The 16764-nt window shown below is 44.8% G+C and overlaps 1 protein-coding gene across 1 annotated transcript; it reads left to right on the top strand.

Moving 5' to 3' along the window:
* Positions 1-1328: 1328 nt before the first annotated feature.
* Positions 1329-11250, top strand: INA (internexin neuronal intermediate filament protein alpha). The gene is made up of 3 exons (XM_036336121.1): positions 1329-2450; positions 8409-8533; positions 9313-11250. Exons 1-3 carry the CDS (start codon positions 1386-1388, stop codon positions 9626-9628), a joined length of 1506 nt encoding a protein of 501 aa, XP_036192014.1. The 5' UTR covers positions 1329-1385; the 3' UTR covers positions 9629-11250.
* Positions 11251-16764: the final 5514 nt, after the last annotated feature.

Here is a 16764-nt window from a genome sequence, read left to right as displayed (position 1 = left end):
CGCCCTCTCAAAGTCTGGGAGCCCTCAGGGGAAGTCCAACTGCTGGCTTAGGCCCGTCGGACATCCTTAGCACTGCGGAATTGGGAGAGGCTCCTGCCACCACTGCTGCGCTTTCCAGCCATGAGCCTGGCTTCTGGCTGAGTGGTGCTCCCCCTGTGAGAGTGCACTGACGACCAGGGGGAAGCTCCTGCGTTGAGCATCTGCCCCCTGGTGGTAAATGTGCATCATATTAACCAGTGTTCAGCCTACTGGTCGATTTGCATATTAGCCTTTTATTATATAGGATTACATAATGCAGACCCCACAGTGACTCCTCCCAGCCTCATCTTTCCAGATCCTTCTTTGAGTCCCCCAATGCAAAGTAAAGGAGGCCATTTCAGTTACCATCACTCTTCCCCACTCCTAGGGGTCTGTTTGCAGGGACCTCTTTTGTCCAAAGAGAAATCTCCACAGGAAAAGGTTCTCACAAACCACATGACGATTTACACAGACTGAAATCTCAAATGCATACCGGGCCAGACGCGTCAAGTAAAAGGAAAATAAGAGGGTGGTCGTAATTAACGGAGAGTGATGAGAACTGTGGTGAAAGCCAGAACGCACAAACACAAGTGGCAGGGGCGCCTCAGCTGTGTCCATTTTGGCCATCCTAGCTCTCTCCTCCGTTTCTTTCCTCTCAGGCACGCGCACACTTTACCTACCTCGCTTCTTACCCCCTCCCCCCTCCATACCCCCTCGGGCGTCGCTGGCTTTCCCGCAGCCTCCCGGCCCCTGCGGTCCCGGGAGCTGCAGAGGAACCGCTGATGAGATGTTCTCTGACGCAGACCCACTTTTCCCTTGGGAACCCCGAACGAGCTGAGGAAGGGAACAAAGCCTCGCCCTATGGGTCCCACTCTAACTGGAAAAAGAGGGCCTTACCCTCGGAGCTCCGGGTGGGGAACAGGCCTACGGGACACCTCCCAGAAAACCCTAGGACAGAGCCAAGGGAGGCGACAGAACCGTGTGGTGTCCGGATGACAAATCCCAGTCGTTTATTGGTAGGCACCCCGGCGCTCAAGTCATTTCCAAACCAGACTTTCAGTGGGGAGGGACCCTCAGACTAGGGGGCGGCTTCTACGCAGATGCCTGTCCCGGCGCCCTAGGTCTGCGGCGCGCGCGCAGCTGCGGTAATCGCGGAGCGCCCCCCCCCCCCCCCCCCCGCCCCCGATCCGACTGCCCCGCTTCCCTCCCCCCGCCAGGCCCCGAGCAGAGCTCCGCCCCCAACGCGCCGCCCCAACCCCCCGCGCCTTAAAACCGGTGCACACCGCCCCGCCGCGCCCCGCCTCGCGCACCTCTCCTCTCCTTTGTATCTGCGGCCGCAGTCGCGCTCGGGGCGCTGTCCTGGCACCATGAGTTTCAGCTCGGAGCACTACCTGTGCGGCCCCTCTTCCTACCGCAAGGTGTTCGGAGACAGCTCGCGCCTGTCCTCGCGCCTCTCGGGGGCTGGCGGCGCGGGCAGCTACCGCTCGCAGTCGCTGACCCGCTGCACTGTGGCCTCCTCCGCCGCCTGCTCCTCGGCCTCGTCTCTCGGTCTGGGCCTGGCCTACCGCCGGCCTCCCGCGTCCGATGGGCTGGACCTGAGCCAGGCGGCCGCGCGCACCAACGAGTACAAGATCATCCGCACCAACGAGAAGGAGCAGCTGCAGGGCCTCAACGACCGCTTCGCCGTGTTCATCGAAAAGGTGCACCAGCTGGAGACGCAGAACCGCTCTCTGGAGACCGAGCTGGCGGCGCTGCGGCAGCGCCACGCCGAGCCGTCGCGCGTGGGCGAGCTCTTCCAGCGAGAGCTGCGCGACCTGCGTGCGCAGCTGGAGGAGGCGAGCTCGGCCCGCGCTCAGGCCCTGCTGGAGCGCGACGGGCTGGCGGAGGAGGTGCAGCGGCTGCGGGCGCGCTGCGAGGAGGAGAGCCGCGGGCGCGAAGGCGCCGAGCGCGCCCTGAAGGCGCAGCAGCGCGACGTGGACGGCGCCACGTTGGCCCGCCTGGACCTGGAGAAGAAGGTGGAGTCGCTCCTGGATGAGCTGGCTTTCGTGCGCCAGGTGCACGACGAGGAAGTGGCCGAGCTGCTGGCCACGCTGCAGGCGTCGTCGCAGGCTGCGGCCGAGGTGGATGTGGCCGTGGCTAAACCAGACCTGAGTTCGGCGCTGAGGGAGATCCGCGCCCAGTATGAGTCCCTGGCTGCCAAAAACCTGCAGTCCGCCGAGGAGTGGTACAAGTCCAAGTTCGCCAACCTGAACGAGCAGGCGGCGCGCAGCACCGAGGCCATCCGGGCCAGCCGCGAGGAGATCCACGAGTACCGGCGCCAGCTGCAGGCGCGCACCATTGAGATCGAGGGCCTTCGCGGAGCCAATGAGTCCCTGGAGAGGCAGATCCTGGAGCTGGAGGAGAGACACAGTGCCGAAGTGGCCAGCTACCAGGTAAGGGCTGGAGCGCTGGAGAGGGCGGGGCGCCCTGTCCCCTCCTGCGCATCCCTGCGATTTCCCCGCACAATGGTGGCCCAAGGAACCGAGAGGAGGGGAGGGAGGAAAGAGCCTGGACTAGAGGCCTTGGCAAACAAAAAGCTCTGGGCTCTCCACTGATAATTGTAGGGGCCTGGACGCCCTCTTCTCCTGCCTCTCACATACCTTCTTGGGCCCTTCTCACAAAGAAGCCCTTAGCTTCTCTTCAGATTTCGAAAATCTAACTTATGCCTCCCAGTCAGCAAGTGGGAATAAACACACGTAAGACTTGAAGAACAGTTCCCCACCCAAACGGAGATGGGTCACACCTGCTCCGTGGTTGACGGTGCTGTCTTGGCTCTTTGCCTTCTTTTGTTGACTTAAAGGTTTTCTGTGCGCCCTGGAATAGATATTTATAGAGTATGGTCTGCCCTAGGGTTGGGGAAAGAATGCTGGACTGAACTGAAAAGGGTTCTACTCCATTTTCTTGACTTTTATCCTCAAAGGAGTAGAGATTGGGAACCAACGAGATGGGTGGTCAGGCTAGTGTAACCGCCCTGTCCTTGCTCTACCCCTCCCCCAACACACATATACACAAAACACACCACACACACACACACACACACACACACACACACACACACACACACACGATTCCCTTGTCTACCGATTGGTATTTCTTCTTAAAGCTTTACACCAGTTAGCCAATGCAAATGGTTGGGGCGCTGTCCTCGGTGCTGATCTCGAATTCTTTCCCATCTCAGAAATGTCTCCCCCCACGCATGTCCCAGTTATGACTCTCTAGGCAATTAACTGCTTAGATTTTTTTTTCTTTTGTAACACCAACACATCAGTCTTGGCTACCTGCAATCAAAAGTCACCCTGTGGACAGCATCAATAGTCACTTTCATGGATGGCTTAGCACTTAATAAAAACCACTTAATCTGCTCAGGAACAGTGAGTTCCCACTTGAAAATGCCCTTTCCCTTAACAGTTTGCCAATCTAAGTGAATGTGATAAATCAAAGAGATTGGTTCTATCTTTGTTATAGGTCACTTATTTTTCATTTTTGCCTGTCCTCTAAGCTCCTATGATTGGCTCTTTCCTCACTTTTTCCTCCAAAGACCACTGCATCTTCAGTTTTTCTATATAAAACATTCTGGGCTTATGACCACAAGGGCACAGAGGCAGGAGGAAGGTCTAGAAAATAATATAAATAATGTTGTTCAGATTCAAGGTACAATAAAAGCTCTGTGGGGTAGAAGCTAATTCAGAAACTTGCAATAATTCATTCTAGCCAAGATCAAAGTTTACATTTGATTAAAATAATAGGGTTTAGGAACATTAATAAAGTACATACAAGAAGGGAGTGAAACCTCCAATGTGTGATTTCAGTCTGGAGGTAAAGAATAATTATTGGTGTGCAGATATTTGTTGTTCATTATAAATTACTTTCTTTGATAAAGGAAGAAAGCTTGCTTGGACCATTTGTTCTTGTTAGTTTGCAGTTACAGTACTATTCCAGTGAAGATTTCTATTCTACTTCAAGATCTGTAACTTGAACTTTTCACTATGTGGCCTAGTCCCTGGAAGGTCTGGATTAGTCACATTTAGTTCATTGAAGCTTCATGTTTTCTTCTAGAAGCCTCAAAAGATGAGCTAGGTGATCTCCTGAAGGGCTAGCCCAATATTTCTACAAAAAGGATAACTTACCTGAAACTGCCATCTGAATTGGGCTTTGCCAGGTCCTCTACTTGCTTGTTACAGCTCCTGCATTCTAAAGGGTATGACAATATGGTCTGGCTTGTTTTGTTTGCATTAAAAGGCTTTCAGTGTTAGACAATAGCAGGGTCATGTAGACATCGTCTACAGGAGAGAATAAAACACAGAAACTGCGCATGTCCGCAGCTCTGCGGTGTTGCCCCCCATCAACTTTTGCTTTCAGTGCCTCAGTGGACATGCTGATGGAATGGAGGATATCAGAGGCAGAAAGCTATTTCCTACCCCTTGGGCCCTAAGGCTAAAGAGGGGCTGACATCTTCACCTGCAGAACCTGAAGGCTTGAAGCCACAGGGTATCCTCTGGCTCTTCTGACAATCTCAGCCGTGCTGATGAAGATGAAAAGCGCCCTTCCCCACAGTGAGAGTCAGCCATTGTTCTCTTGCCCTCTCACCCCTTTCCCCCGCCCCTTTCACTGCAGTCTGGGAGGCTGTTCTCTTTCTTCTGCTTCAACGATTAGTCCTAGGCCCCTTTTCCTTTGACGCTTGCCACCCTACTAGAGGCAGAGGACGGCTCCATTAAAATCCTGCTTTCCCTGCCCCAGAGATCTGACAGCTTATTTGAGGAGAGAAAGCTTATTACATTTTGAACAGATAAAAAATGATTCAAGGTGACATAGTAAGTACACAGTGGTGCATGAGAGGTCCAAATCAGGCAACAGGAGAAATGATAAAGAGCTATGGCTTTTGTCTTCAAAAGCCAAATGCAGTCACCCTCTTTAGCTGAAGACTTCATTTCTACAACAGGGCAGTTCGGGTTCCTGCATGGCTGCTTCACCACCATTAGAGCCCCCATTCTTCCAAAGATATCTGCGGACATTTTTGAAGGGTACTGGGCCCCCTGGCCCTGTACTATGGTCAGTCTTGGAAAGCTAAAGCTTTCCTTGAAAGACCTTGCTGAACAATCAAGATCACCATTATTTAATGCTCTCCAGGGAGAGCAGCCAAATCTGCCCTCTTCTCTCCAGTATGAGACTGGAATATAGCCTAATTAAATAGCAGGAAGGGGCCGGTCCCTTGGAGATTTGGGGTGGCAGTGCCTGCATATAAATCTATAGCCTGATAGATCAATTCCTGATTTTAGAATTCAAGAAAAAAACCCTACATTTATTTAGTCTGTAACTCTTCCATACACTTTGTTTTGTTTTGTTCTTGCCCCTCTCTACCCCACTGTATTACTGGGGCCATCATGATAGCTCCTTTACAAAAATAAATAGAAACTAGTGCTTCCTAAACCCATTGACATACCAAGGTCACTAGAGGGCTTAAAAAAAAGATCCTTAAGCTCACTCCTGATGATATGGATTCAGTAGTTTGAGTGGGTGTGGCCAAGAATAAGTGTTTTTCAGTAAAAATGCTGCATCCTGTTGTTCTTCAGATAGATTTTGGGGTGCAAGAACCTAAGGCACATTTCCCAGCTCATATAATGCAAGATTTTAAAGTATGGTAGGGGAAAAAAAGAAAACAAATGTGGGGATAAAACAAAGGCAGGAGGGAGAACAAGGCACATGGGTGGATCACATATAAAAATCCTTCCTCCCCACCTAAATTTATTATGCATAGTAGTCATTCTGGATGGCTGCATTCACTACTGTTATCTGGCTGAGGGCCCCTAAATGTGGTGAAATTTGTAGCACTGTTTGTCATTCCTCTTCACTGAAAATGCTAGGGTAGCCAGTTCTTTCTCTTACTCCCAGCCCATATCCTTCCAGCCCCGAGGAAGATGCTCAGCACCTGCTTTATCGTTCCCAGGAGAGACCCCAGCTGGAGCTGGAAGTGCCTCTGTCCCATTGCCCCAGGCTAAGCCAGCAGCAGCTGTGTGGTTGGGGGAGGGGTGGACTGCAGTGCTCTGCTCCGATTTCGCGAGCAGGAAGCCATCTTTGGCAGAGCTTTTGAAGGGCGAGGCAAGACAGCCTGGTGTAGGGAAACAAAGAGCGCACACAAAGAGAGGAGACCTTGACTAGCAATGATCAGCAGGCAGCACAGTTCCTTCTGAAAGGTGTAAAGTGGTGCTTTTTATCTACTCTGATCCATGAAATAGACATGTGGAATGTGCAACAAAAAGAAGTTCAAGGAAATCTCATCTATCTAGAACTCAACTCCCCAATAACCTCTTTTTCAGAAAACACAGCTGTGAAACAACCTTTTTTTTAAAAAAAGGACCTGCTAATGAGTCAAAAAATATCTATTTCTAAATCATATATTAGGAAGTTGACCCCTCTGATGCCCTCAGTCTATTCATTCTTTCTTGACATAATTCTAGAGCACTTTGTTTGGATTTCGAGTCTGCCGCATGATAGAGAAGGAGAAGGGTCTACAGGAGTCAGGCATTTCAAGGAGAAGTAGCAGCAGATTAGTTCTTTCAGAACAAAGAAAACCAATGAGTAACCAACAAAGAAAACACTAATTCAAACACTGCTCTTTGGGGTCATTTAGGATAGAATAAGCAGTCTGGTATACCTCAGTTGACCTAAAAGATAAAAGACATCACAGAATTATAAAAAAATAATTGATCATTATCATAACCCATAGTTGCCTCCCACATATGACCCAACCAGGGCCAGGGATGGATCCTGCACAGGTCAACACTCTAACCCAGCCGTGGGCAAACTACGGCCCGCGGGCCGGATCCGGCCCGTTTGAAATGAATAAAACTATTGAAAAAAAAGACTGTACCCTTTTATGTAATGATGTTTACTTTGAATTTATATTAGTTCACACAAACACTCCATCCATGCTTTTGTTCCGGCCCTCCGGTCCAGTTTAAGAACCCATTGTGGCCCTCAAGTCAAAAAGTTTGCCCACCCCCCCCCTGCTCTAACCACTGAACAATACCAGCCAGGGTGCTTTTTAAAAATTTGTCCTCCCACTGAAGGTACCTTTTTCTCATTTGCACAGTGTTCTTTCATGGGTTAACAGCTGCCCTGGCTGGAGGTAAGATAATGTGTGAGGTAAGTGTGGAGAGAGTACTTAAGTTGGAAGCCAGAAAGACTGAGTGGAGGACATTTGTACTGAGTCTTGGATGACATGGAGTGGGCCAAGTAAAGACCCACTCCAGAGTACTCCAAACAGAGGAAATAGCCTAAGGGCCTGGGACGGCACCTTGCTAAGTCTAGGAAGCAAAAGAGAAGGCCAGGGTAGCTGAAACACACTGAGTAAGGGGGAGTGTATAGGCCATGTTGAGGAGTTGGGACCTTACTCCACAGGCATTGGAGGATTTTGAGCAGGTAAATAGGACCTATTGTTTTCAAAAGGTCCTTCTGGCTGCTCCAGAATTACAGATGTAAAACTGTTTTTCTTCTATGCCTGGGTTTGCACCTGGAAGAATTTGGAGCAAAACTATGACATAGAGAAGTTTCTTTTTTTAAAAAAAAAATATCATTTCAGTCTGCCATGTGGATAAAAAAAATTCCATGGAGTATTTCTGCTTCCTCCGTATTTGTTGCATGAAGTGCTTTCAGTGAAGTGATTGAGTAGCAGACCTCCAGGAAATCAGCAAAATGAATGGAGGCAGAAAAGACCCGCTGTCTTCTCTGTGCTTTCCACAGTGGAATTTTCTGAATCTACTAGTAAGCTCCTAACCTGAGGCTTTGGGTTATGGAAAGGACATCCAACAAATGAGTTAGTGAGTTAGTTAACAGCAAGTACAAGCAAGGGAGGGATGGTAAGCAGATTTTAAAAAGAAAATATCTCCTACCTGGCCAGTGGTAAAGTTGGTTGGAGCATCCTCCCCTAGACCAAAAAAGGTTGTAGATTCAATCCCTGGTTAGGGGGCATACAGGAGGCAACCAATTAATGTTTCTCTCTTACATCAATTTTTCTCTTTCTCTCTCCCTCCCTCCCTCTCCCTCTCCCTTTCTCTCTCTCTCTAAAAATAAATCAATAAATCAATAAACATACCCCCAGGTAAGTATTAAATATATATATATATATCTCCTTAGTGTTCAGTTGAGAACCATGGGGAGATTTGGATGCATGGTAAAAAAATGGAGGTGACACCCCTGAACAAATGAATCACAATCTAGGCTGGGCATGGGGAGGAGAGAGTTCTGGATGTTTTAATGTGAAGACTCTCACGGTTGAGAGTCTTTGACTTGTGGGAATCTCAATGAATTTCTGCTGGTTTTGACCTAAATATGTCGGCTATGTCACTTTTCAGGACAGCATTGGGCAACTGGAGAATGATCTGAGGAACACCAAGAGTGAGATGGCACGCCACCTTCGGGAATACCAGGACTTGCTCAATGTCAAAATGGCTCTTGACATCGAGATAGCAGCTTACAGGTACATCAAAGGGCATGCTCTGAGCAAATGCAGTCACCTGGGGCAGCATTACCCAAATAAGTGGTTCTAGTCTTTCCTGTTTCTTATGGGTGAGAGAGGATGAGGAAAGATAGCACTGATTTTAAAGAAAGGATGATAAAAACTATTAGCTACGAAAAACAAGGTTTTGGGGCCACTCTTTTGTGATGCCATTTAGGCTGGCCTGAGAAAAATCTGGGATCTGAAGCAGGTTCATTCACTGGTCTTTGATGTTCCTGGTTCCACTCCATTTGTACTCCTGCACATTGAAAAAGTACAGATCTCAAGTTCAGACTGAATTAGGCAGTTCTTTCCTCCTCTGTGGACTTCTCACCTCCTTATTCCTATTGCACTTATGGTATTAATTAAGAAAATTACTTTTCTCTAGAGAGCTTTGTAGACTCTAAGTGCCAAAAATAGGTGTGATGAGGCCAAGGGGAACTGTAAGTTTTCCCTTTGTTAATATGTTAGTGAATAGGCTAGGTTACCCTTTGGCAGTGCTGTAAACACAGCGGGTGCGGAAGATATGTGTGTGTGCGTGCATGCATGTGATAGATAACCTCAAGTCTTTGAGACGTGGAGTTCAATATCTATTGGTCTCAATCTCATGAATAAACCACAAAATCTTATGGAATTTTTCTTTCCTTTTTCTTTTAGAATTTTTTTAATATAAGTATGACCTGCAGGGTTAAGTTTTATTTGTTTTTTAAAGTTGCAAGTTAGCCTCCTAAGATTTTTTTTTCTCTCTGTTCGATTTACAGGAAATTGCTGGAAGGCGAAGAGACACGTTTTAGCACCAGTGGGTCAAGCATTTTAGGGCTCAATCCACTTCCCAATCCAGGTTATCTGCTCCCGCCTAGAATCCTCAGTTCTACTACCTCCAAAGTCTCATCCACTGGGCTGTCTCTTAAGAAAGAGGAGGAGGGTGAGGAGGAGGAGGCTTCTAAGGTCACCTCTAAGAAAACCTCCCAGATAGGGGAAAGTTTTGAAGAAATATTGGAGGAGACCGTAGTATCTACTAAGAAAACCGAGAAATCAAATATAGAAGAAAGCACCATTTCAAGCCAAAAAATATAATTCTGTTGCTTAAAAAGAGTTAATGCTTAAGAGGGGATAATATGCATTTGACTTGTTAACAGCCTATTCCTGAACCAAAACACCTGTCATCACTATAAAATGTCTTCAAGGCTTCAGTCTCACAGTTAGCATTGAATACCTACATTCTCTAATAAGGAAACCACCTCTTAGATTGGAGCAAACCACGGCCCTACAGCCATCACAGAGGAGTTATCTAAGAACACAGCTTTCTCACCTAAAGCACAGGCTTTACAGTGATAGATGATTCAGGTACAGAGGAAGTACAAACTCAGGTGCTAAATCTGTGATCATCATCTTTTGCTGTGATTTAAAATTAAAACCTATCTCACTCATTATAACTAGCCATTGCCCAGCTATATCATCTCACTCTAGATACCTAAAATATAAGATCACTGCCAAAGATAAACTAATGGTCCACACCCCACCACCCCAATAGAACCGTTTCACAAATGATAGGTGTTTGTTTGATGGACACTTTTCCTCCCACCCACCTCAATTCCATTTAGCTTTTTCTCAAAAGAACGTACCCCCTTTAGCTCTCTTTGCGGAATGGGTAAAATACGATGCATGTTGACCATTTCTGTGATTCATGTAATGACTTCACCCTGCCCATTTCCTATCCTTCCAATTCTGTAGGTTAAAATAAAAATGGCAGTGGTAAGTGTTAAGGGTTGCCTCCAACAAATAAAATAATGAAAACTTTGTAGATTTTAGGCTTTTCAGCTTAACAAACCCATTTAATTAGGAGAGGGGAAAAAAACACCCTACTTGATTAAGAATGTAGCTTTTCACCTTAATGTTAGAAACACAGTAATAGTTGCCATAAGCTGTGATTAAGCTGACCTTAGATTTAGTAACATAAGCTAGAAGAGGTGAGTATTTGTATGAATGGAAAAAGTGAAGGTCTCATTTATCTGTGTCAGTTTGTTTGTGGTGATATAGAGTTAATTGTTTCATGCCCTTAGCCTTAGAATCCATATATTCCCCTTCCTACTAGTCTAGGTCCTAAAAGGCTTTGTTTTCACTTTCCTCTGCCTTTTTAAAAGTGCTAAGTGTAGATTATGTTATCAGCAGGACACAATGCTACTGCCCCAAAGCAAAAGAAGTCACTTCTGGTCAATCAACACCACCAGCAAATAAATAAATAAATAAATCTCTTTTCTAAGAGAGTCTTGCCCAGCAGTTTTCCCACTGCTGCATCGTTGGTGGTCTCTCCCCTGCTGGAGAGGAAGAGACACCCAGACCAGAGGAGGGGCGCACATGCTCCTACTCACATGCTAGGAAGTAGATTTTGGAGCCTCAATTTTCATCTGCCCAACTGGGTAGCAGCTGCATTCCACGTGTGCCGAGTTCGACGCAGGATTTGTTCTCTGCCAGCAGTCACTTCACCAGAGCTAAAGAGTTGCTGTGTCTCTCTCACACGTCTGCATTAAGATAAGGACGTGATGCTTTTACTGAACTTTCTTATCCTAGCACATGCTTCCATAGTTCAAGGAACTTGAAAGATACTTTTCTTCCTTTCCCTTACTCCATCCCTGGCTTTATTCCCCACAATTACTGTAAAACATTAATAAAATAAGAATTAAGTGTCTCATGAGTTCCACCAACATAACTTGTGTTCTGTGGTTTCTGCTGCTTCAACTGAGAAAAGCATTGTTTGGTTCAGTGAGACAACTGCTCCCCCGAGATAATTCAGAAATGGTCTGCTCTCTGTTCCGTGCTTCCACAGTGAGTTTGTTTCCCTGCCAAAGCCTTGGGGCTCTCTAGTCTGCATTTGCTTCAGACTGTCTGGTCTGACACACATGATGCACTGAGTGAACAGTTAATGGCAGGGAGTGGGGAAATCCAATCCAATGACGAAAGACACTGCATTCTGTGCCTGGATAATGATTTAATTAGCTTAGCTTGGTGAACCTTTCTGAGCATAAACTGGCAGAACATATGATAAAAAGTCCTTCAAAACAATAAGAATCTTCCTTCTTTGAAAAGGGGGTTATACTTTTGAAGAACTGGGATATTTAGGTAGAACATGGGTGACAGGAATACAATTTTCCTCTGCTGTAAATGATTCTTCTTTGGAATTGTAGACCTCTTGGAAAAAGTTATGAACCCTTTTCCCAGAAACACACACACAAAAAAACTTTGTACAGATCAAGGGCCTTGTGACTCCTCTAGGACTATCTACTTCTGGTGTCCAGAGTCTGTGGATGCCAAATTGAGATGTCCTAATGCCATGCCAGGTTCTAGGATAGAGACTGCAAATGAGAGGATATGTGGATGCAACTCACAGTTGATGCTTTTAGTTGAAGCTGGCCGAATCCTGAACAACACTATCATTCTCAGTCCATCTGGCTAAGGTACTTGTATGCCACTCAAAGATGTATCACTGGTACCTCTGGTGAAAAGAGATTTGTTAGTCATTACTAACAATGAGTTGTATAGTAATTAAAACATCTTTTAGAGCCTGTTAAGGAACAACAGTCTCATCAATACATGGGTCTGCAATATAGACATTGGCTGCTGCTTCTAAGAATATTTTAGTTAATGAATCCTTCTCTATGCCAAGCCAGAGTCCTTTTATTACATTTATATAATCTATGGCTCTGACTAACTTGCATCTCCTATTTTCAGTGAGTTGCCACTAAGTGTCATGAGCTCGTTTATAAAAGAAAGACATTAAAAGCATCTTACAGAGTTGATCAATTATTAAGTCAGAATAATTACAGTAACAGGGAAACATGAGGCGGGGAGGAGAAGGGAAGGAAAGCAAGCAATATCAGCCGTTACAGCAGAACACGACAGAACAGGGCAGCAAAGTGAGCCTATGAGATTGTGAGGAGACCTGTCTGCAAAGCACATGAATGATATCCAAACATGATTTTTCCATTCATTAGATAATGAGGCCCTCTGTATCCTGAGACTTATTAATTTATAAGTTATAATTACTGCTATAATTAATTCAGTACTTACTTATGGTATTATGTATTAGACACTGTACCAGGCAGTGAACATAGAATTATCTCATTTAAACCTCATAGCCACTCTTTTATTTTACTTTTTAATGTTTCCTTTTTAAATTTTTTTATTGATTTCAGGGAGAAAGGAAAGGAGGGAGGGAGGGAGGGAGGGAAGGAGAGAGAGAGAGAGAGAGAGAGAGAGAGAGAGAGAGAGAGAGGCATCAATGATGAGAGAAAAATCATTGATCAGCTGCCTCCTGCACACCACACACTGGGGATCGAGCCCACAACTTGGGCATGTGTCCTGATGGAATCGAACCATAACCTCCTGGTTCATAGGTGAACACTTAAGCACTGAGCCATGCCGTCTGGGCTCACTACCACTCTTTAAGTGTAGTATTTGTATCCCGTTTTACAAATGAAGGAGTAGAGGCTTGGAATGACAAGGTTAAGACCCTTGTCTGATATCACACATACAGAACTCAACTGGGATTTGAAGCTCCTTTTTCTGACTCTGCAGTGCTTGCTTTCCTTTCCTGTATAAGAGAAACCCCCTCACTTGAGGGAACAGAAATATTTTTATCTTCTTTATCACCCTTCCGTTCCAGGTTTCTCTTAAGGTTTCTTAGATTCCAAAACCCTTGGCAACACTTAGTCCTATAGGCAAACTGATACACTTTGCAGACTTCGTAAGCCCACTGCCTTCCTGCATTGCAGTGAGGTGGTAGCAGCTCAAAACTGGGCTCTGGGCCCATCCAACTATGAGTCGTCTCTGCTCCTGCTAAAAGATAGAATTGGATGTTATTAAAAAAAAATTTTTTTTTAATGATTTGGCAAGAAATTCTGTAGCTCAAGGGGCCTAGAATGGACAATTCCTCAAGAGGCAATAAATCCAGGATACTTGGAATTCGTTTTACTGTACTGGCTAAAGAGGGGGCAAAATTTGAGCAACTGTCTGGAAACTAGATCCCAAATTTTAGGTCCAGAGATAATGCAAGTCACATGTAGTCCTGGGGATAAGCTTCTAGAACTTACCTGTGAACACAAACAGGGAGCCTAGAACCATGGCTCAAAAAGCAAACATGAAGCGGTATTCAAAATGTACCTCATTTAAGAATCCCTTGGAACAGAAAGCAGATGGGCAGTGGCCAGGGCCGAGAGAAGGGGAAATGGGGAGTTACTACTGGATGGGTATGGGGTTTTATTTTGGAGTGATGTACATGTTTGGAACTAGATAGAGGTGGTAACTGCACAACATTGTGAATGTTCTAAATGCCCCTGAATTGTTCACTTTTAAATTATTGATATTATGCTATGTAAGTTTTAGCTCAATTAAAAAAATCCATTGATAGAGAATTTATGGATCTATGAGAAAAATATAATTATAAAGCCTACTATACCTTCTGCTCCAGCTGAGACCATTATGCACAGCCATGCTGGGTCAATTCTAGTTTGAAAGAATTCCATTAGGACAACAGAAGTCAGATCTAATAAGCATATTGACTTCAAAACAGAGCCTGGAGAAAAAGTCCAAAATCTCCTTGCGCATAAATGAAAAAACAAACTAGAAATGTTGCTTGTTATGAGCATTCATCACTGACTTCCAACCAATATTATTTTTATTATTATATTGTCAGAAATCTCTCAGGTCCTGAAAAACATCTAAATCATAAGAATGCATTTTTTCTTAGAAAAATAAATTGGTGTGCCTGAAAGCACAGAAATCTAAAATAGAAATTACTGGGCGGGGGGCGGAGCGGCTTTGAAGGGTCTTAAAATAGAGCTCAGACTGCCCAGAGTGGCTCAGTTGGTTGTGCATTGCCCTGTGCACCGAAAGGTTGCTTGTTCGATTCCAAGTTGTATGGAAGGCAACCAATCAATGTTTCTCACATCAATGTTTCTATGTTCTTTTTTCCCTCTCTCTAAGCATGTTCTCAGTGAGGATAAAAAAAAGAGCTCATATGTGAAATTGTATTTTTCTTTGTAGAATATACATTACTAGCTTTGCTACATGCTCAAATCTAATGTACACCTTAGATCAGTGATTTTCAATCTTTTTCACGTCATGGCACACATAAACTAATTATTAAAATTCTGCAGCACACAAAAAAATCTATTTTGGCCACTCTGACAAAAAGAATAGCTATAATTTTGATTTATTTACACACCGGACAGCTATTGTTATTGTTGTATTGGCTGTTGTCATTTTATTTGACAATCTAAAGAAAAAGAGGTCACTGCCCCTGACTAAATAGTCAGGTATTGCATGTTTTAAAAATTCTTGAGGAACATCAGTTGAAAATTGCCGGGTTAGAGTAATATCATTATGCCTTTTACTATTTTCAGATATCTCACATGGATTTGCCATTTGTAAATGGGAGAGGGCTCCTGAATCCAGTCAAACAAAGAGCTGTGTTTACTACATTACCATGTCCCCCTTAAAGGGTGAAAAGAATAGTTACTAGGTAGATCAAAGGACTTCTCTTTTATCGATCTCCTAGAAGATGATTAGATTGCCCTCATGTTTTATGCTGATATCCACAAGCTTACTAGGTGGGGGTAGGGACTAGCTAACATTTATAGATTCTTTCTTACAATCCCTTCACACACACACACACACACACACACACACACCAGGATTGTAATAAAGCAGAGTGAGTCACACTGCGGACTTTATAAGATTTATGTTTTTACAGTGCTTCAGCAATTCTCCATGAAACAAAATAGAGAAAGCCCAGGGTACAAAGAAAAATGAAGACTGATCTCGGAGGAGTCTCTAGGCTCGCTTCCTCACTGATTAATTACTGTAGGTCACCACATGGCTACTCATCTCCCCTGCTGAGGCAAGTGGTCTCTATTCTTTGTAAGTCTGAGACATTTCATTTTTAGCTCTATCACATGCTGTTAGAGGTTATAGAATGCTCAGCAAAGCGTAACCAAAATCATTAATATAAGCTCTGGAGTTTGGGAATACAATCAGTACCAGATTCTAGTGAATTGCTGATTATTGCACAGGGCAAAAAAGCATTCTTCCTTAGGAAGTGCTTATTAAAAAAATTTAATTCACTAAGGTTACCTGTTATACCATAAGTATGAATATGAGAGGTGTAACTTCTATCTCTCATTATTTCCTGGCATAAGGATTCACACATGACATATAGAATTCCTGATGTCCTTTAGTGCTAGACAATATTTTATCTTTTCCTTAAGCCAGACTTGAGCTCAACAGAAGGAACTCCTTTCTGGCAATTAAAACTGTCTGCCTTCGCACTAATCCAGTCTGCAAAGTAGAAGCAGCAAAGTCAACACTAGAATTATGGTGCCCTAGCTGGTTTGTCTCAGTGGATAGAGCGTTGACTTGCGGACTGAAAGGTCCCAGGTTCGATTCTGGTCAAGGGCACATGCCCAGGTTGCCGGCTCGATCCCTAGTAGGGGGCATGCAGGAGGCAGCCGATCAATGATTCTCTCTCACCATTGATGTTTCTGTCTCTCTCTCCCTCTCCCTTCCTTTCTGAAATAAAAAACAAAACAAAACAAAAACAAAACAAACAAAAAAAACACAGACACCATCAGAACAAAATAAAAATGCAGTCAAGATCAAACCATATCCATTTTATGTAAGTAGGTACTTGGCAAGCTTTCAGGAGATCAATATGGCATTTCATTTGTGAGTGGACTATTAATCTCTAGGATAAAATTTAGATCAGTACATTTTGAAGAAATGCCAATAATCAAACCTATGTACATAATAACATTGAAAAAGGATAAAAATGAGAACCTACTCACCCTAGGCAGTTTGGCTCAGTGGAGAGAGCATTGACCTGTGGACTGAAGGGTCCTGGGTTTAATTCCGGTCAAAGGCACATACTTGCAGGCTGCATCCCTGGCCCTGGTCTCAGGGCCATGTGGGAGGCAACCAATCAATGTCTCTCTCACATCAATGTTTCTCTCTCTGTCTCTCCCTCTCCCTTTCACTCTCTCTAAAAAATCAATGGAAAAATATTCTCATGTGAGGATTAACCAAAAAAAAAAAAAAAAAAAAAAGAGAACCTGAGAGAACCAAGATGGCGGCATAGGTTAACGCCGGAGTTTGCTGCTCTGAACAACTACTTCAAAAGTGAAACCAAAAAACGGAAGGGACATCACCCAGAACCACAG

The sequence above is a fragment of the Myotis myotis genome, unplaced genomic scaffold (genome assembly GCF_014108235.1).
Source record: "Myotis myotis isolate mMyoMyo1 unplaced genomic scaffold, mMyoMyo1.p scaffold_m19_p_15, whole genome shotgun sequence".
Lineage (NCBI taxonomy): Eukaryota > Metazoa > Chordata > Mammalia > Chiroptera > Vespertilionidae > Myotis > Myotis myotis.
The sequence above is the reverse complement of the archived record's forward strand: the minus strand, read 5'-3'. Positions and strand labels throughout refer to the sequence as shown.

What these genes read in the sequence shown, in the direction of transcription:
- INA (XM_036336121.1), top strand. Translation starts at nt 1,386, where the DNA reads ATGAGTTTCAGCTCGGAGCACTACCTGTGCGGCCCCTCTTCCTACCGC. An exon ending in CCGAAGTGGCCAGCTACCAG is followed by an intron (nt 2,451 to 8,408) that starts GTAAGGGCTGGA and finishes GTCACTTTTCAG; the next exon opens with GACAGCATTGGGCAACTGGA. An exon ending in ATCGAGATAGCAGCTTACAG is followed by an intron (nt 8,534 to 9,312) that starts GTACATCAAAGG and finishes TTCGATTTACAG; the next exon opens with GAAATTGCTGGAAGGCGAAG.